This window comes from Balaenoptera ricei, chromosome 21 (genome assembly GCF_028023285.1).
Source record: "Balaenoptera ricei isolate mBalRic1 chromosome 21, mBalRic1.hap2, whole genome shotgun sequence".
In the NCBI taxonomy this organism is placed as follows: domain Eukaryota; kingdom Metazoa; phylum Chordata; class Mammalia; order Artiodactyla; family Balaenopteridae; genus Balaenoptera; species Balaenoptera ricei.
The window spans coordinates 13572802-13593845 of NC_082659.1; the positions used below are offsets into that span (position 1 = coordinate 13572802).

At 46.7% G+C, this 21044-nt stretch overlaps 3 protein-coding genes across 7 annotated transcripts in view; 1 reads left to right on the forward strand and 2 right to left on the reverse strand.

The window, feature by feature from the left end:
• The window catches only part of CENPU (centromere protein U), a 32463-nt gene extending 30368 nt beyond the window's left edge, over positions 1 to 2095 (reverse strand). For all 3 annotated transcript variants that reach the window (XM_059909782.1, XM_059909781.1, XM_059909780.1), the window contains exon 1: positions 2014 to 2095. In XM_059909782.1, coding sequence (XP_059765765.1) covers positions 2014 to 2045 — 32 coding nt within the window. In that variant the 5' untranslated portion in view covers positions 2046 to 2095. The remainder of the gene's footprint in view (positions 1 to 2013) is intronic.
• The window catches only part of PRIMPOL (primase and DNA directed polymerase), a 71447-nt gene extending 67675 nt beyond the window's left edge, over positions 1 to 3772 (forward strand). The window contains exon 14 of the mRNA XM_059909779.1: positions 3704 to 3772. Coding sequence (XP_059765762.1) covers positions 3704 to 3714 — 11 coding nt within the window. The 3' untranslated portion in view covers positions 3715 to 3772. The remainder of the gene's footprint in view (positions 1 to 3703) is intronic.
• A 10537-nt stretch (positions 3773 to 14309) lies between these two features.
• Positions 14310 to 21044, reverse strand: part of ACSL1 (acyl-CoA synthetase long chain family member 1) — a 75620-nt gene continuing 68885 nt past the window's right edge. For all 3 annotated transcript variants that reach the window (XM_059909719.1, XM_059909721.1, XM_059909720.1), the window contains 4 exons: positions 17649 to 17792; positions 16465 to 16566; positions 16285 to 16356; positions 14310 to 15908 (listed from right to left, as the gene is read on the reverse strand). In XM_059909719.1, coding sequence (XP_059765702.1) covers positions 15768 to 15908; positions 16285 to 16356; positions 16465 to 16566; positions 17649 to 17792 — 459 coding nt within the window. In that variant the 3' untranslated portion in view covers positions 14310 to 15767. The remainder of the gene's footprint in view (positions 15909 to 16284; positions 16357 to 16464; positions 16567 to 17648; positions 17793 to 21044) is intronic.

Consider the following 21044-nt stretch of genomic DNA (forward strand, 5'->3'; position numbering starts at 1 on the left):
CTTTGTGGAACAAGTATTTCTTTATTTGATATAATTTCAAACTTAGAGAAAAGTTGAGAATACTCTAAGAGCCTTCTGTATACCCTTTACCTGCTTCACCAACTGTTTACATTTTGTCTCACCTGCTTCCTGTGTGTCTGTGTATGGTAAACTGGGGACACTGCAGTGTGTCTTTCCTAAGAGGGCGTTACCTTGTGTAGTCACAGGACAACTTCCGAATCAGGAAATTTAACACTGACACCATTATCTAATCTACAGTCCATATCCAGGTTTCATCAACTGCCCCATCATGTCCTTTAAGGTTTTCCCCCAGCATTTAAAAAAAATAAATACATGAGAATATAAAACATAAGATTTCTTAAACCTTCGGTTTTATTATGTGTGTGTGTACGTGCACGTTCGTGTACCCACTGTGATGTAAAACATCATTACTGTGAATTACAGCAAAAAAAAAAAAAAAAAAAAGTTGGAAAACTGTTAGAGCAGTGGTTCCCAATCCTCAGGTATCAGAATCACCTGGAGGGCTGGTTAAAACAAGACTGCTTGGCCCCAACTCCAGAGCTGGTAATTCAGGAAACCTGGGGTGGCCGCTAAGAGTCTGCATGTCCAACAAGTTCCCGGTGGAACCGCATTTGAAAACCACTGCTCTATTTGATTCTCAGACCCAAAAAAAGAAGGTAGAGCAGATACTAGTTTTACGGCCTTTATGATTCTGGGGTCCAGAAAAGTTAAGTGACATCAGTGGTCACACAGCCAAGTGATAGGACGAGAAACCAGATCACATAACTTCTTAACCCACTCTTTCCACCCTTTCTTGCCTTGTCTGTGCTCAAAAAAGTGGTCAAGTTTCCTCCTCACCTTAGGCTAGGAGCAAGGTGAGGCTCCCAAAAGATGGAGACCTCGGTGATAACATACGTAAAAATTTTGGTGTATGCGCATGAGTGCGTTTTAGGGGAAGGGATAAACAGATTTCAGGAGTCTCAAAGGCAAAAATGTTATATGTACGTATATACGTGTGTGGGGGGAGGAGGGAGGGAGAGAGAAAAAACCCCAGTGGCCTATCAGATAAAGTTCACTCTTGTCGGCTGAGTTTCAGGCCCCTTATTCTTTCCCAATCCTCCTCCCCACTGGCCACGGGAGCCTAGTCTCGCTTTACCCAACCGCCCTGCTTCGTCCTGTTCCAGCCTGTCCCCTACGCTGTTTGGCTGCCTGCACCCTCACCCGCACCTACAAATGCACCTTCTCCAGACCGCCTTCCCACGGCCCAGGTGTAACTCCTACGGCCTTGAGTACCAGCCGGAGCGCGAAGCACGCCGAGGCCCCTCCAGCCAGGACCACGCAGGGCCTTGGATGCACTCCAGACACCGCCAGCGAGACATGTGCCCATGAGTCCATGAAGAATAACATTTCAGAGAGCAGTTTTGAAACCTATTTTAAAATGCATGCCCTTTTTGATTAAAAAAAAAAAAAAAATGCTTGACCCATCCCGGCTGGAGGCCCTCTTTAAGAATAACAAGCGGCAGCTTGGGCCCCCGCGGCGGGAGATTTAGTTCAGCTTTACAGTCTGTGGTTTGTGTTACAAAAACAAGCAGGGTCTTGAAAATAAGAATACTGACTACCAGCCAGAGTGTAAGCGTCACTAGAACGTAATGTCTGGCAAGCAGTAGGCACTCATTATTTGTTGGATAGTTTGTTTCAAAATATTTGGAGTCTACTTTAGGCTACACTCACCCACACAAAGTAATGCTGACACTAGCCAACGTTCTCCCCTCCCCGCCGGCCACGGTTTTAAACTGACTCCTTTAAACGTCACCGTAATCCTTCCAAGGTGGGAATATTATTATTCCCATTTTACCGACGGGGAAACCAAGGCCCTGAGAGGTTAGTCACTAGGACAAGTTGCACAGTTGCAGAGCCAGGGAGCACGAACAGCTCCGAGAGGCCGAAGCCCGGCGGAGAAGGAAGATAAAGCGGCACCCCCGGCCCGGCGCTCCGAGAGTCCGCAACACTTACCCCGAGCGCCGCACTCGCCGCGGCGGGGCCATCTCAGCCCACCGCTCACTGCGCCGACGCAGCTCCCGAAGCTCCCGCCAAATCCCGCGCTGCCCCCAGAGGCCAATCCGGGCCGAGCACGCGGGCACGCCCCCCCCCCGAGCTTGCCTCCTACAGGGCCAGGGCTCCTCCCCGTCCTAGAGCGCGAGAGAAAACCCGGCCTGGCACAGCGCGAAAGCGGAGCTGGAGCTTACGCCTTACAAGCAGTTCCTGACGGGTCCACGAGACGCCAAAGATTTCCCGGGTTTTCCCTCACCCCACGTCCGCCGCGCACGTTTTCCGCACTCCTGAGCCGCCAGGGCCCGCCCCAGGGGGCCAGGAAGGGGAGGAGCCAGTGCCGGAAAGTCGGAGGGCGCTCTCCCGCGAGGGGCGGATCCAAACCCGGGGCGGGGCGCGCTGGGTGCTTAGGCGCCTGCGCAGTTGTCTAGTGTAATGCATTGGAAATAGGCCTTGACTTTTACCCCGCTGCTGCCCTGAAGCAGTGGTGTGAGCTTGGCTTATTATTTTATTTCTACCCCAGTTTCTTCATTCGTAAATGGAGAGGGCCCCTTTTAATATTCTCTGATTCTTTGCTTTGTGTTTAAAAATGTACTATCCTGCAAAAGAATGATGTTGGACCTTTATCACACCATAAATAAAAATGAACTTAAAATGGATCAAAGACCTAATTGCAAGAGCTAAAACTCTTAGAAGAAAACATAGGGCAAAAGCTTCACGACACTGGACTTGGCAATGATTTCTTGGATGTGACAGCCAAAAGCACAGTTTGGGATGATGAAAAAGTTCTAGGTGGTTAATGGTGGATGGTTACACAGCAGTGTGAATTACTAAGTAACTGTACACTAAGTTGTACAGTTAAAAATGGTTAAAATGCTGAACTTTGTCATGTACAGTTTACCACAATAAAAATTATTATACTTCATGCATACTAAAGAATATAACATATATAACGTAAAGATAAAAAGCACCTGTGTGCTCACCGCTGGGTTAGGAAAGTAATAACGGTCATTCCTTCCACGGATAACCACTCTTCTGATTTTGTGTTTCTCATTCCCATGTTTTTCTACCTTGATATATCCCTAAATGATGTATTAATTATTGTATGTTTTTAAACTTTATATAAATGATATTTGGTATGCATTTTGGAAGTGCTATTTCTTACTCAAAGCCATGATTTTTAGGTTTTATCCACATTGATGCATGTAGCTGTCATTCATTCATTTTCACTGTCTTTGGAATGCATTAAGTAAATACACCACATTTTATTAATCCATTCTCCCGTGTATGGAAACATCAGTTGCTTTCAGTCATTTTGCTGTTACCAACAATGCCATGCTAAACATTCCTGTAAGTGTCTTGCAGGGCACATATCTAAGAGACAAGGATAGACTCAGTAGTGCTATTATTGCCTCATGGGATAAAGACATTTTCAGCTTTATATGACAATGCCAAGTTTACACATCGTTTTATAGACTGTACAATTTATAGCCCCATCAGCAGTATATAAAAGTCCTCTTGGCTCCACATACTTGTCAATACTTAGAATTTTCAAGACTTAAATATTGTTCCCTGAGTAGCAAGTTAAAATGGTATCCTACTGTGTTTTTGATTTGCATTTCCCTTAAGTTGATCATCTTTTCCTTGTTTATAGGTACTTCCTGATTCCTCTTCAGTGAAATACCTGTTCACCCCATCCAGGAATCATTTGGGCAATTGCCACAGAAGAGTAAATCACCTGTGAGGATTTGAAGGTAGTTCCCCACTGATGCACAGAAATAGGGTTCCTGGAATCACTGAAACTTGTCACCCGTAAGAGTGTGGAAATATAGCTCCATTTCCCAGGAAAGGGGTTACAGTCAAGCCTTTTGTGCTTGTGCTTCTTGTCTTTCTGTTAAGACAAGAAGAGGTTCAGCACTCTGGATGGAAATAAAATCTCAACCCAAGTAGGTTTAAATGATAATGGAATTTATGAGCTCGTGTCACTGAAAAGTCCAGCGGTAGGATGGCTGTCAAGCTCAATTGGATCTAGAGGTTGGAGAAGACATCAGGGCTCTGAATCCATTTCCTTGCTCTTCTTGTACCTCAGCTTTTTCCTCAGCCTGGGTCCTGCCATCATCACCATCATCATCATCATTGCCTGGACTTACTGAGCATTTACTATGATCCAGGCATCGTTCCAAGTGTTTAGTATAATGAAACCATTTAACCCTCTCAATAACCCTCTGTGGTAGGCGCCAGAATCCCACTTCGCATATGGGGAAACTAAGGAGCAGCCCCACAGGAAGTAAGTGACCGTGGCTGCACGGGATCTAAGGATTCCGGCCCAGAGCCTGCACCTGGCGGCTCTTCCAAGTCTCCCGTCGGAATTCCACCCTTCAGAGAAAGAGAGCAGCTATGCCCCAGCACTCCTTCTCCAGCAAAAGGCCTGGGACTTACTCTAACTGGACCAGCTTTCGTGACCTGCCTACCTGTATTAGTCAGGGTCTCAGAGGGCTAGAACTAATAGGACGTGCCACTGGGGTTGTGAAGAAGTAGGGACGGTGCTCAGGACGGGGTGGATGGGGGCAGAAAACACAGGAGTGGAGCCAGAGGGTCTGGAGCCCCTGGGGAACCCGGAGCAGCGCGGGGAAGCTCAGAGGGACTGCAGGACCTACGAGGTGGGTCGTTAAGTTATGTAATGTACTTTCATGTTTGGGAAATGAAAAACAAACAAACAAAGCTACTGCTTTTATCATACAAATACAGAAAATAAAGAGCTACAAGACATCCTGGATCCTTGGGGTAAACTGAGTGGTTGGGTATGGACACTTCCCTGCAGAAATATATCTTCCCTGTGGAGTAGGTTGATCTATATATTAGTTCTATATTTTGGAATTATTAGCTTGATGTTTAATGAAAATATAAATGAGAATATTATTATTTATCTTATAGGATTACCGTGAAGATAAGAGATAAAGAATCTGGAGGTCCCTAGACAGATAGAAGGGCTTATCATTTCTTTCTGTGCCTCTTTGCTTTTTTTTCTAGCGAGCTCCTTCTGTTACATGTTCTGTTCAGCGCTGTGTCCACTAGGGGGCAGAGGAAGAATGGGCTGGAGATTGGAAAACTTAACCAGAGACCAGAGCTACTTACCCATGTTCAGACATTGTCAATAATGTTTACCGTCAGTTCAAAGTGGGTTCAAGATTAATCAGACTAGACATCTTAACTGCCTTTGCTCAACTCATTTTCTCCTTCATGTGCGTGATCCTCTTCCATAATTTATCAAATCCATTCCTGTAAGTTTCCCTTAAGGCAAAGGGTGTAATTTTCTATTGTGGGAAAGAAAATCATTTATTTCTTCAATTTTCTGACTTTCTTTTTTAACTTCTTACAGCACCTGCGAATTATTGGGTACACAGTTATAACCCACTAAACTTGGCAGTTCTCATTGGGAAGAAACTAAAGTCGTTATCTGTTTCAAACAGACCAACGGCTCGACATCTACAACTACGACACTGCAAAACAAACTCGAAACATCCCAGGAGGGCGAGCCGGGGGGGCCCAGGAGGAAAGAGACCTTCCCTTGGATGCCCCCCTTTAAGGAAAAGAGGAAATAAAAATTCAGAAAGGAAGTACTATTCGGTGTCGTTTAAGTTGGAGGGCAGAAAGATTTTTCCATCGGGGCAAACTGCAATGACATTAGCTCCCTCCCCAGGTCATGTGCTTTCCAACACTGCCCTGGCTCTGATACCCGGTTACTAAACTTGTTTGCTCTGTAACTAATGATCTACTTTTTCCAGACCTAATTGGCACTTCTCCTACCCAAGTTGAGATCACATGGCTAAGTAGGTCTGATCACTACGTCCTGACGGTGCTGTGTCTCATGTTTCAGATTCCGTTCCCAGCTCCCTGCAGGACTCAGAGAGTCTGGTGCAGCAACCCTGGCAGGAACATTCTAGCAAAATCCAGGATTTCACTAGCCAAAAAAAACCCGACTTCCAACCTGTGAAGGGAGTAACTTTATAACTTGTACAAGGATCAAAGGAGCACATAAGCGGAGAAAGAGAAAAGAAAATGAAAGAACACGTCAAAGAAAAAGATTTTCTTAAGGAAAAAAGGGACATAACATTTCTACAGTAGAAACTTGTCTCCATGATTCACTTTCAAGCTCTGGTCAAAAAAGAACTTTCTGGAAAAAGTTTTTATCCTTGTGATGACCTTGCTCACTCGGACGTGACTTTCGGGTGGCCTGAGGACACACACAGTTGTGAGGCTGACCTTGTTCAGAACGTTCGGGGCAAGCAGGGTCCTTTCCTCAGGGATCCTTTCTGCTCAGCGAGCAGGGAGGAGGGGGCAGTGGAAGAGCCAGGGACACTTCAGACAAGCTCAGGTCAGACAGGCTTCCCTCCAACCCCAGGTGACACAAAAATCTTCTTCCTAGAAATTTCTGTAGGAGGAAATGGCTCTCCCCGCCCTCTGGCTGCCACCCTGTACCTCATGATCCAGCTCACTCACCCCGTTGACCTTGTGCCCTAGCATAAAAAGATCTTTATCACCCTACCCCTCCACCTCACACCACTGCCAGGCCACAAACATGCTCTACAATTTGTTTTCTGGGCTTGGAAAATCGGAGTAGGCTTCCTAGAAGAAGTGACATCTACAATCTCACTGAAATAAAGGACAGGAGCCAGCCATGGGGGGAGTAAGAGAGTGCTCGAGGCAGGGTGCATGTGCAAAGGCCCAGGGGCGAGTGAGAGCATCATGCATTCTGGGAGCTAGAATAAGCCCCGTATGGCTGGACGAGTCGGGGAGGTGGCCAGAGATGAGGCTGGGGAGACAGGCAGGGGCCCTCAGTTCCTTGCCCCTCAAAGTGTAATGCACAGGCCAGCAGCACTGGCTTCAGCCGGGAGCTTATTAGAAATGCAGAATTTCAGGCCTGATTCCAGATTTACTCTCCCCCAGGGGGTCTGATGCGCAATCACATTTGCCAAGCCTTCCTCTAAGTACATTCAGCGGTTCAGGCTTGAGAGCCATAGGCAACATCGGCATGATTAAGCAGGCGAATCACGTGATTAAGACACATGACTCAGAGAAATCATTCTTGCTGCAAAGTGGAGGGAAAGTGGGTGAGTTAGTAGAGACCAAAATCGAAGGCAAGGAGGCGGAGTAAGAGGCTGGTGCGGTTGTCCTGGCAAGAGACGGCGGCGCCCTGCTTGGGTGGGAGGACTAAGGGATGCAGGGAACTGGGTGAATTTGATGCACAGCAGGGGACGCAGCAGCAGGGGCGGTGGCCGAGCTGCCTGGGGCAGCCCTGGAGTTTCTCCCAAACGCAGCGCCTGGTGACCGCTCCGCCCGGGCAGGGCCGGGCAGCCGGCAGGAGCCCACAGGGTAAGGGCAGCAGTATCGTGGGTGCAGGGAAGCAAGAGACTCGAAAACAAGAGTCCCTCTGTGTCTGCGCACGTGGCCCGACGCAGCACGTGAGCCAGCTGGTTCCGCACCGGCGCCAGGAGTGTCGCAGCCGAGCGGGGGCTCCAGCGCCCCTGAGCAGCACCGCTGTCGCCCCGTGATTCACGCTCCAGTTCAGCAAGCCCCCTGCAAAGCAGGAAGCCTGCTCAGGGTTCTTGGGGGAAAATCCAGCAGCCTTCGTATTTAGCAAGGACGATTTCTGTTAGAGAGATGTGACAGCCCAAACCGTCCCCTCCCTAAAAATCTCAACAAAAGAAAGTGGCTAAGAACTTACATGCAAAATGTATTTGCGGAAAAAACCCCTGCTTCCAGGCAAGAGCAGAATCTCTCTGTACCTGAAGAACGGTGCCCAGAAGCAGAATTCACCCAGCAAGACTTCCACCATTTGACCAAATCAACAGCAAAGGAGTTAAAAGTCAAAAGGAAAATTCTAGATTTCTTTTTATGCCAAATGTATGGATAATAAGTAAGGTGGGTCAGTCTTCCAATTCCTCTTGCTGGGTGAAGGGGTGAGATCAAGATGAGCACAGGTCTGAGCACCCACTGGAGGATACAGGAGTGAAAGGCGGCTGGGTGAGGGGGTTCGCTCTGCTCAGAGAAGACACAGAAGGTCACCCTCAGTGCTGTGAGCCACAGGAGAGTCCCCTTCAGTCGCACGCACAGCCGTGGCTGCCGTCCGTAATGACCGTGGAGGGGGTGGAGGCTGGAGGCCGGCAGGGGTGCTCGGGGCCTGATCGGCTAACAGACCCACGGCCTCACCTCTCACGGTGCTGCCACAGCCTCTGCCCTCTGTCCACCTGCTCTGCCCAGCAGTTGGGGACAGACGGGCAGCTTCTCTTCTGCTGCCGTGAAAAGCAACAATCGCTGGGAATATGGATGAAACACAAAAAGGCAAGTCCAGTGTCCCTGGCATTTACCCTGCGCCTCCTCATAGCCTGCCTCAAAGTGCACTGGAGACTGCAACTGCACCCGATGCGCTAATTAAGAAAACTCATCCAACGTGACGACTGGGCCCCTGAGACGTTCAGGGCAGCGGGCACCACGCCATGCAGTTGGCGGGGGGGGGCAGGAGGGGGGTGGCCCAGACACAGAGAGGCCCTGAAGTCAGAAAATCCAGCTCAGCCGCTTACTAGGACAAGTTAGCCGATCTCTCCAAGCCTCAGTTTTCTCACCCATAACAAGGAGGTGATACTTCAACAACAAAAAAAAAAAAAAGAAAGAAGAGGAAATACTCAGATAGGAGCTCCCTAGTTGTTCTGCATCAATCACCTTGGATCTACCTGTATCTACCCCCGCATTCCCTAGCCCCCTTCCTGTTGCAATGCAAGAATCAGCCTATTGAAATATCCCATCGATGGCCGATCTCTGCGCTTGACTGTGGGCTCTAACCCCTCCCGCTGTCAGGACAGCCTTGTTCTCCCCTAGTTGCTGCGTCATCATTTTCTGTGAGGATAGGTCATCATCATCACATCACATCATGACGCTCTGTATCTCTCATCTTCAAAACCACCACCACCAGCAAAGAAAAGCAAACCTCTCCACCTCCCCTTCTTCTCCAGTTACCATCCATCCACTCATCTGACTTCCTTCACGGCAAAACTTCAAGACGGAACTGTCCATCCTTCTTCCTGGCTCCCTAGGAGTTCAGGCCTCAACCCACTCCAGCAGGCTGCTGCCCTCCCCACTCTGCTGGACTCTCATTGCCAAGGTGGACGCCATTGCCAATCCAGCAGACGCTCCTCCTCCCCACCTTATTCCCTGCTGCAGCAGCACACGACATAACCGGCCCACCCCGTCCCTCCCTTTCTGAAACACTTCTCCCTCTGGGCTTCAGGGATGCCACACGCTTGGTGCCCACCTTCCTCATGGCAGGTGACTTTCAACCCCTGTTGCTGGCTCTTTCATCAACGCCCCACTATGGAGCTCCCCAGGGCTCCGTTTGGGGCCGCCTCGATTTCCTATCCAGGTTTCCCGGTCCCCAGGTTGCCTGATAAAGCCCCTCAGCCTGAAATACCTTTCCTGTGCTGCGGACTTTGCAATCTGTTGTCTCCTGACTCGTCTTCTGAGGCAGTGGCTCCCAACCTTTTTGGCACCAGGGACCGGTGTCCTGGAAGCCAATTCTTCCACGGACCGGGGAGGGGAGGGGGATGGTTCAGGCGGTAACGTGAGCAACGGGGAGCGGCCGATGGAGCTCCACTCCTCGGCCATCCGCCCGCCGCTCGCCTCCTGCTGTGCGGCCCCGCTCCTGACAGGCTGCGGACTGGTGCCGGGGCTTGGGGACCCCTATTCCGAGGCGCAGACTCATATCTATCTTTACGTGGTTGTCCAGCAGGAACCTCAGATGGAAATTGCCCAAATCCAACCTCTTGATTCCCTTCCCAAAACCAACGCCCCGGGGTCTTCTTGTCTCGGTAAGTAGGGCTCCACCGTCCACCCAACGGTGCTCACCCCCGAACCCTCCCTTTTCCTGATTCCCCACGTGACGGGTCCCACCTCCAGCTGCTTTCGCCTGTCTTCTATCTCCACTGCCGCCAACCCGGTTCAGGCTGCCTTACGCAGGTAAGCCTGTCCTGACCGGGTTTCGTGCTTCTCCTCTGATCGCTCTGCAGCCACCAGGAGGGGTTCATTCAGGGAATGAACTCCTTGTCTCAAAACCCTTCACTGGTTTCCTCCCGAGAAAAATCCAGGTTCCGTTCTGGGCTGCAAGGCCTGGTAACCGGCCCTCCTTCTCCTCTAACTGCTTTCTGTTCCACTCCTTCCCGTGCTTATGACGCCGCAGCCGCACCGGCTTCCTTTCAGGGCCTGGACTAGAGCGAGCTCTTTCTCACCTCAGGGCCTTTGCACTCACTGCTTCTGCTATTTGAAACCTCTTTCTCCAAACCTCTGCAAGGCTGGTTCCTCCTTATTCTTCAGGTTATCACCTCAAGTGTCACCTCCTCAAAGAGACCTTCTCTGACCCCAACACTTAAAATAGGCCCTCGTGGCCCCTCGCTAAGACTCTATGCGTTGTTTTCAAGGCACCCATTGCAATCCGAAGTTGTTCATTTGCTTTCCTGTTTACTGTCCATCTCTCTCGGCTAGAAAGTTAGCTGCCCCAGGGCAAGGATCTTGTCTGCTGCGCTCATTGCTGCGTCCCCATAGCACAGAACTGTGTCTGGCACTTAGCTGATGTTAGACACAGAACTATGGGTTGGTCACCCGCCTAACAGGGGTTTTGCGAGGATTAAATGAGAACATAAGTCAGAGTCCAGAATGCTAACCATCACACCACGTAACCCCTCTGAGAATTTAAGAGCGCAGCACAGCTCACCACCCAGAGCGAGCCCACAGCCCCCTATAGCTGTTACTACCTCCGTAGCTGATGATTCCTAGGACGTCCGAGGGACCTCATGAACATGCCACAGGTCTGTGACCCAGCTCTACACCTACTTTCCTCATGAAACAGAGCGGCAGGTTCTACCTAACTTTTCGTCCTTGATGGATTTGGGGTTTCCAACATCACAGAGAGCAACCATATTTAACTTTTGATGACCCATGAACCAGAATAAAACTGGGAAGTGGTACTGGCCTCTGCTATGACAAAGAACAATCATTAGGTAGGAATCAAAACCATTTGGACCAAAGCTTAGAGGCATAACTGCTGGCATGACACGTTTTGTCAGGAGGTTACTGACGCAGGCAGACAAGAAACCTCCACGGCGTGAAGTTGAAAGCTCAGTGTCCAGAGGCAGACTGCCCAGCTCCAACTCTGTTCAGTGTATGATGCTGACCCAAGTCGTGTGCTTCAGTTTCCTCACTGTATGATGGGGACACCAGGAGCATTTGGCTCAGAGGGTTGCAAACGTGAAAAGGTCACCTGTGTAAGATGCTCAGAAGAGTGCCTGGCACGTGGCAACGCTCAACACATTCCAGTTCTTCTTCTTCTTCTTCTTCTTCTTCTTCTTCCAAGTAATCTAAAAAGCAGAAGCGAGGCAAAAATACTTTAACTACCAAACGCCAAATATACTTAAAAACAAACTGTTTTCCTGAGTTTAGACCCAGAGTGAGGGTGTGTCAGAGCTGGACCTGCGGGGAGGGGCAAGGTGAACTCTCAGGGCAGCAGGGTCACTGCTGCCCGATTGAGACAGACACCCCTGGGCTTGAGGTGTGGTTTTGATTTGGGGGATGGAGCGCCATTGTATATAGTGCACCATGAAAGTTAAGAATTGGAAACAGTGTTTAGAGGTTAATATCCAGAATATATAAAGAACTCCTACTGCTCGATAACAAAAACCAATTTTTTAAAATGGGCAAAGGACATTTCTCCAAGGAAGATACACAAGTGACCAATAAGCACACGAAAGGATGCTTGATCTTATCATCATTAGGGAAATGCAAATCAAAACCACAGTGGGATACCACTTCACCCCCATTAGGATGGGCGTTATCAAAAAGAAAAGAAAACAGAAAGTAAAGTGAGGATGTGGAGCAACAAAGACCCAATGCAGCCAAAAATAAATAATAAATAAACAAATTAATTAAAAAAAAAAAAAAAAGACTTCACTTTCCAACGCAGGGGGTGCGGGTTCGATCCCTGGTCGGGGAGCTAAGATCCCACATGCCTTGTGGCCAAAACCAAAACATAAAAACAGAAGCACTATTGTAACAAATTCAATAAAGACTTTAAAAATGGTCCGCATCAAAAAAAAAAAAATCTAAAAAAAACAAAACAGGGTCTTCCCTGGTGACGCAGTGGTTAAGAATCCGCCTGCCAATGCAGGGGACACGGGTTCCAGCCCTAGTCTGGGAAGATCCCACATGCCATGGAGCAACTAAGTCCATGTGCCACAACTACTGAGCCCACGAGCCATAACTACTGAAGCCTGCGTGCCTAGAGCCCATGCTCCGCAGCAAGAGAATCCACCGCCATGAGAAGCCCGCGCACCGCAACGAAGAGTAGCACCTGCTCGCCGCAACTAGAGAAAGCCCATGTGCAGCAACAAAGACCCAACACAGCCAAAAATAAAAAGATAAATAAATTTATTAAAAAACCCAAAAAGCAAAACAAATGAATAAACAAAATGTGGTGTAATTGTACAAATATTATTCAGCTATAAAAAGTGAGAGACAACGCAAATGGACCTTGAGGGCATTATGCTAAGTGAAATAAGCCAGACACAGAAGGACAAACACTGTATGATTCACTCATACGAGGCACCTAAAGTAGTCAAATTCAGAGACAGCAGAATGGTGGTGGCCAGGGGCTGGGGCGAGGAGGGAACGGGAGTTATTACTTAATGGGCAGAGTTTCAGTTTTGCAACGTGAAAAGTTCTGGAGATGGATGGCGGTGACGGTTGCACAACAGTGTGAATGCACTTAATGCCGCTGAACTGTATGCTTAAAAATGATGATGATAAATCTTATGTGTATTTTACCAGAATTGTTTTTAAAAAGAAAAGAAAACAAAACAGTGTTTCTATCAACCTCATTACAGAAGCTTGGTTCAAAATTTCAAATATTTGTTCAAATGAGAGTAATTTAACAAACACCCACCAGTTCCTACATCCTGTGCTGGGAGCCCAGGGAGGAGACAGAAAGGTCACAGTTCCCGTGAGGGAACGAGAGCAAGAGGGCGCAGGGCAGAAAAAGATGACACGAGGAACTTAATAACCTAACTAACAAGGCAGACTGGACGAGGAGGCTTTTTTTTTTTTTTTAAAGATTTTTTTGATGTGGACCATTTTTTTTAAAAGTCTTTATTGAATTTGTTACAATATTGCTTCCAGTTTTTAAAAAAAATTTATTTATTTTTGGCTGTGTTGGGTCTTCGTTGCTGCGCGCGGGCTTCCTCTAGTTGCGGCGAGTGGGGGCTGCTCTTCATTGTGGTGCGCAGGCTTCTCATTGCGGTGGCTTCTCATTGTGGAGCATGGGCTCTAGGTGTGCGGGCTTCAGTAGTTGTGGCACACGGGCTCAGTAATTGTGGCTTGCGGGCTCTAGAGCACAGGCTCAGTAGTTGTGGCGCACGGGCTTAGCTGCTCTGCGGCATGTGGGATCTTCCCGGACCAGGGCTCGAACCCATGTCCCCTGCGTTGGCAGGCGGATTCTTAACCACTGTGCCACCAGGGAAGCCCTGCTTCTGTTCTATGTTTTGGTTTTTTGGCCCTGAGGCATGTAGGATCTCAGCTCCCCGACCAGGGCTTGAACCCAAACCCCCTGCACGGGAAGGGGGACCGCCAGGGAAGTCCCTTGGATGAGGAGTCTCACCAGAGAGGCGTGCACAGGGCTTGAGCTTTAGAGGAAGAAAGCAGACATCAGCACCCCAAACCCAAGACTGAAGGGAAAGAGGACTGAAAACAGGCTACAGAAAAACTTAGGGCGTGATTAACTAGACCTCTGGAAAAGAAAATCTTTAAAATGACAGCGTAGGGCAGCGATAGAAGAAACAGTCGGCTGCTGTCAATGGGACGTCTTCTCCGACAGTTCTACAGAAGACAATGACTACAATGAGGCCGAATGAAATCCACGCCAGAACCACCAACTGCAGCGATGCCTCCTGCACTGTCGCCTTCCCCCCGGGAATTTGCACTTTCAAGAATATCCATGTTATTCACACCAAGACTTTCTTCTCTGCAACACAGCAGGGCCGTTGCTGGGAGCTGGCCAGGGCCCGGGGTCAGCAACTGGAAGTGCCGGGATGACTGCGTCCTAGGAAGCAGACCTGGGAGGGAGGAAAGAACTGGGAGGCTGAGGTCATTCTTGCTCTCCGCTTGTGCACACCAGAGGCCACCCCGAACGCGACACCTGACGCAAAAAGGGAGGCTTCACTCACTTGAAATGCAGAAATATTTATTTTGGTTTCCTTCATTGTTTTTGGAAATTCTGTTTTGGTTTATAAAACATAGAAATAGCCAACACTTAAAGCAAACATTCAAAACCCCAATGTGACAAATTATTGACTTCTTGTGCAATTAAGAATGCACGTATGAAGCTAGGCTACCAAATAGCGTTATTACAACGACAACTCTTTAGGGCAAACCCTGTTGTGCTTGTATAATACAGGTACTCACATATCCACAAACAACTGCTTTCAACATATAAATGACAACTAAATTCAGTCACATGTGGCAAAGACTTGCAGTAAAGTGAAATGCTGCTAATTTCCCAAATTAACTTAAAAAAAAAAATCCCTTGAGAAGTTAATCCCAGGAAATGAGTTTTTCAGATTCCTATGTCTTAGAATTTTGGCTTGTCAAATACATTTCATAGAAATCAGGTAGCATTATGATAGAAGAGCATTTATTAATTACCGTCCATTTCAATAAGTACCCAAGTGTATCTACTCCCTTAATATTTTTAAAGACATGCCTTGCCTGAGAGCTTATTCTGGGGAAAAAAAGCCACTTAATCACAACGTACTCTTTTGATATGAAAACCACATTAAAAACCATCACAGACAGAGCGACGGGTTCAGTGAAGATAAAGTGGACAGTTCTTCAGGCGTCACAGTTGAACATGGCTGATCCAGGTAATTGTTTCCTTGTTGAAATGCTTGTCTTCACTGCAGAGTCTAAGGCAGATTTTTTAATAACCCCTGGGAAGGGATGGAGGAAGGGAATCGGGTCTGGAGAAGAGGGTCAGCGAATATTCTGCTCTGTGGGCGCCAGAATCCGCCCGCTCTGGTGAGCGGCCATCCATCCATACCTGCGCTGTTCTGAGCTAGGTCCATCCTCTGCTCCAACAGGAGTGACAGGGGTTAATCAGAAGGGTCACGTGAGATGGGGAGGGGACGGTGGCAGGGATTAAAAGAAAACCTCTGGTCCACTTGCGACCTCCTGCAGCTGGGACAGTTCTTGTTTATAAGGGACGGTTGCCTCCAGTGCACGGTACTCTTCAGAGCAGCAGACACCTGCAGAATTTGCAGCAAGTAGCAGACATCTCAGAAATAGCAAAGTCCTAACCACTTGGTTAGCAAAACAGGGAGACAAGTTTTCACCCTCTTTTTAAACTGAGGAAGTCGTAAATAACTTAGCACATTTATAGTTTCCCCTTTACAATTTTTTTAAGGCTCATTTTGGAAATTGTATATCACCGTGAACATGGTCTGCAATGCGAGGTGACCATAAGGCAGTGTTCCATTCCCTCTAAGCTTCCTATGACGAGAATCTGAACGCACGAGGCAGACAAAGACGCTCCTTCCCTACTTGCTGTTGTCAAAACTACCCACTGAGGCCATGGGCGGGAGAAGACCGCAGAGGCATGCGGCCTCTTCCCAGCTTCCTTCCTCGCATTAGATTTTGATGGTGGAATAAAGTTCATCGATCTGTGACCTGAAATAATTCCGAAGCTCTGGCCTTTTAGCCTTCATCGTTGGGGTCAGAAGGCCGTTGTCGACAGAGAATAATTCAGAGTGGAGACTAATACCTTTGACCTGCAAAGAAACCAGGCAGTCAAAGGAGGAAAGGAGGACGGAGGCCACCTGAGTCTAAAAAGCACTTAAGCTTCCCAAGGGATAAAGACCCTTCTGCGCGATTCAAGCCAGCCTCTCAGGCCAGGCCCCACTGCACTGTCTCAACAAAGGGCAGTGGCCTGCTGTCAGTACAGAATCAGGATTGTAGCCTGACCTCCAGGAAGAGAATTCATACCCTTGGTTACAAAAATCCCCTCCCCTGCCAAACCACTCCACTATCCCTTCCGCACAGATGTCTTTACGTCACCTCATCCTCTTCTATAATATATTCACAAAAAACATCCTCCAGTCAAAAACCCGTTTTGCAGGAATTCATACACTTGGATGCAAGTCTTACCTGTTCAAATGCTTTTAGGCCAGAATCCTTCCCCAGTCTCACCATGTCTTCCAGAATAGCTTTTTGGACACCCTAATAAGGCAAGAAAAGTAAGATCCTTACTCCCATGGCGGGAGTCCCTGAACTTTGCACCTAATGCAAAGGGAGGGTCAGGAGTAGGCTGCACGCTTCGGAACCGACCTTGTTTCTGCACAGTTCTTCAAAGGAGCCTTCAAAGCCTCTCTTCCGGGCCCAGGGACCTAGCGTCTCAACGTCTGGTATCACAATTGCTATGAGAAATGCCTTTAACAGAGACAAGTAAGTTGTTAAAGGGCTTGATCCAGATGCTCTAAAATTGTGGTTCTTTATTATCTGCAGCCTGGGCCCCTGGGAGAATCTGATGGGAGTTACAGATCCTCTTTTCAGAGCATGTTACCAGCCCCAGAGTCCGCGGGGCCCAGGTTAACTCCTGCCTCTGAAATATAGACAGCATTGGGGATTTTGCAATAAGTGTTTTAAAAGAACCATTGGAAATCAAAACCTAATAAAACCCTAATTTTTACTTACTCTTATATATATTTTTAAAAATAAAACAGGGTCAAATAAGCAAACAAGGGGATAGATATCAGATAACTGCTTTAGAAAAAGAGAAAATGTATGCAGATTCATTTAGAAAAAACTCTAATACCTCATTCTTTACAATTTAGTGACAACGAAACTAAATAAAAATTAGAGGCATGGGTATGATTCCAGGTCAAAGAAAAATAGGTGCACTTTCTTATAAGAAAATATTCTTCCAAAATTATTTGAAAATTTCAAGATTTGTAGAAATATTAACCCTCAGGAAACCAGACACCCTTCTCTTCCTTCCCACCATCTGTCCAAAATTTTAGCAAATGATGTTTCATTGCAATACTGATGTTGGTTTTCGACTTTAAGATATGTTGGCTCACAACCACCATTTGCTCAAAAATGACGTAGGAGACATATCATAAATAAGTTGCGTTTAGTATGTTTGAAAATTCTAAACTTTCTTATAACCTGTATATCAATATTTCCCCTCATAATTAAATTAGAAGCTTATTTTACCCACTCCCTTGTTATCCTTATCCAACTTCCCTTGGTAATACGAAATTAAAGAGAAAAAAACTTTTCTGGATAAGAATTGCCAAGAATAAGAGGTACAAATTTCCATTTACAAAATAGATGAAAAAAAAAAAGAAATGCCAAGCAGTAAAAACCAGTAACGTGTTGATAATATTCCAGCACATCAGACATGAAAGTCAACTCACACCCATCGCAAACTTCCCATCACACTGAAAGGCCCTGGACTTCTAGGCCCGGGCCACGCCGGCCACAGAATTCATGGCTGGGGCAGTGCGTACCTGCAAGCTCTCTCCATGGACAAACACCTGAGCGATAGGTTCACTTCGCTGGTAGATGTTTTCAATCTTCTCCGGAGCTATGTACTCTCCCTGTGCCAGTTTAAAGATGTGCTTTTTCCTGTCGATGATCTTCAAGGTGCCATTCTGTTTGGAGGGCGGGGAGCGGCCTGTGAGCAGGTCCAGCAGCTGCTTTCCGCCCAGCAGCGGGCATTTCCTGTACACTATCATTTAATCCTAATAACCTCTGGCGAGGGTCAGCTGTTAACCCATTTTGCAGACAGGCAAACTGAGGCTTAGAGAGATTATGTAACCTCCCCCAGGCCACTGAGCAGAGTAGAGAGACAGAGAAGGGACTTGGGAGCCCCCCTCACTCCCAGCCAACCAGAGCACTCCGCTTGCTCTCTTCAGCTCAGCGAGCTTCACTTTGTCTCATATCTGAATCGGCCGCTCGATGGGGTAAAGGTCCTTGAGAGCAGAGACGCGCTCATCCTCCCACAGGGCTCTGCGCAGAGCAGGGGCTGCAGAGGCAGCAGCTCACTTCCCTCTGTCCCTGTTCCAGGGTGGGGGCAGGAGGGGGCTGTCAGCTGCCCCCCATGATGACTGTGGGGATGCGAGAATCTCCAGACCAGACTCGCCAAATGCCAGTAGCTCCCACCTCCCCAACTCCCGTAAACAAAACCCCCATCCCCACCCCAGGCCACTCTCTCGCTTCGGAGAGTCACCCACTGGAAAGTTCTCTCGGCCCACATCAGTTTTCCTCCGTTTCCAAAAGGAGCCAACTGAGGTCCAGGGAGATTATGAGATGTGCTCCTTAGAGCCATAGTCATAATCAGAACGGATACGTCATCCCTCCTGAGTCTGGAAAGAGGGACTTAATTTATTTCTAAATAGCCTGGGTGGACTTCCCTGGTGGTCCAGTGGGTAAGATTCCAAGCTCCCTATGTAGGCGGTCCAGGTTCAATCACTGGTTGGGGAACTAAATCCTGCATGCATGCCGCAACTGAGAGTCCACATGCTGCAACTAAAGATCCCACATGCTGCAACTAAGACCCAGCGTAGCCAAAATCAATCAATCAGTCAATCAATAAATATTAAGAAAAAGAAAAAAAAAGAACCACGGTGAAGTACCATAATGTCTATGAAAAAAATAAATAGCTTGGGTACTCTGAAATCTAAATTAATTGGGGGGGATATTTTTCAAAACAATAAAAATTTCGGAGTATAAAGCACCATAAAAGAGGGCAGACAGCAGAAGCAAGAAGAACTACAATCCTGCAACCTGTGGAACAAAAACCACATTCACAGAAAGACAGACAAGATGAAAAGGCAGAGGGCTATGTATCAGATGAAGGAACAAGATAAAACCCCACAAAAACAACTAAATGAAGTGAAGATAGGCAACCTTCCAGAAAAAGAATTCAGAATAATGATAGTGAAGATGATCCAGGACCTCGGAAAAAGAATGGAGGCAAAGATCGAGAAGATGCAAGAAATGTTTAACAAAGACCTAGAAGAATTAAAGAACAAACAAACAGAGATGAACAATACAATAACTGAAATGAAAACTACACTAGAAGGAATCAATAGCAGAAAAACTGAGGCAGAAGAACAGGTAAGTCACCTGGAAGACAGAATGGTGGAATTCACTGCTGCAGAACAGAATAAAGAAAAAAGAATGAAAAGAAATGAAGACAGCCTAAGGGACCTCTGGGACAACATTAAATGCAACAACATTTGAATTATAGGGGTCCCAGAAGGAGAAGAGAGAGAGAGAGAAAGGACCAGAGAAAATATTTGCAGAGATTATAGTCGAAAACTTCCCTAACATGGGAAAGAAAATAGCCACACAAGTCCAGGAAGCGCAGCGAGTCCCATACAGGATAAACTCAAGGAGAAACACGCCGAGACACATAGTAATCAAAGTGGCAAAAATTAAAGACAAAAATTTTTGAAAGCAGCATGGGAAAAATGACAAATAACATACAAGGGAACTCCCATAAGGTTAACAGCTGCTTTCGCAGCAGAAATTCTACAAGCCAGAAGGGAGTGGCACAATATATTTAAAGTGATGAAAGGGAAGAACCTACAACCAAGATTACTCTACCCGGCAAGGATCTCATTCAGATTCGATGGAGAAATCAAAAGCTTTACAGACAAGCAAAAGCTAAGAGAATTCAGCACCACCAAACCAGCTCTACAACAAATGCTAAAGGAACTTCTCTAAGTGGGAAACACAAGAGAAGAAAAGGACCTACAAAAACAAACCCGAAACAATTCAGAAAATGGTAATTCAGAACACACATATCGATAATTACCTTAAATGTCAATGGATTAACTGCTCCAACCAAAAGACACAGGCTCGCTGAATGGATACAAAAACAAGACCCATCTATATGCTGTCTACAAGAGACCCACTTCCGACCTAGGGACACATACAGACTGAAAGTGAGGGGATGGAAAAAGATATTCCATGCAAATGGAAATCAAAAGAAAGCTGGAGTAGCAATACCCATTATCAGATAAAATAGACTTTAAAATAAAGAATGCTACAAGAGACAAGGAAGGACACTACATAATGATCAAGGGATCAATCCAAGAAGAAGATATAACAATTATAAATATATATGCACCCAACAGAGGAGCACCTCAATACATAAGGCAACTGCTAACAGCTGTAAAAGAGGAAATCGACAGTAACACAACAACAGTGGGGGATTTTAACACCTCACTTACACCAATGGACAGATCATCCAAAATGAAAATAAATAAGGAAACAGAAGCTTTAAATGACACAATAGACCAGATAGATTTAATTGATATTTATAGGACATTCCATCCAAAAACAGCAGATTACACTTTCTTCTCAAGTGCGCACAGAACATTCTCCAGGATAGATCACATCTTGGGTCACAAATCAAGCCTCAGTAAATTTAAGAAAATTGAAATCATATCAAGCATCTTTTCAGACCACAACGCTATGAGATTAGAAATGAATTACAGGGGAAAAAACATAAAATACACAAACACATGGAGGCTAAACACTACGTTACTAAATAACCAAGAGATCACTGAAGAAATCAAAGAGGAAATCAAAAAATACCTAGAGACAAATGACAATGAAAATACGACCATCCAAAACCTATGGGATGCAGCAAAAGCAGTTCTAAGAGGGAAGTTTACAGCTATACAAGCCTACCTCAAGAAATAAGAAAAATCTCAAATAAACAATCTAACCTTACACCTAAAGGAACTAGAGAAAGAAGAACAAACAAAACCCAAAGTTAGCAGAAGGAAAGAAATCATAAAGATCAGAGCAGAAATAAATGAAATAGGAACAAAGAAAACAATAGCAAAGATCAATAAAACTAAAAGCTGGTTCTTTGAGAAGATAAACAA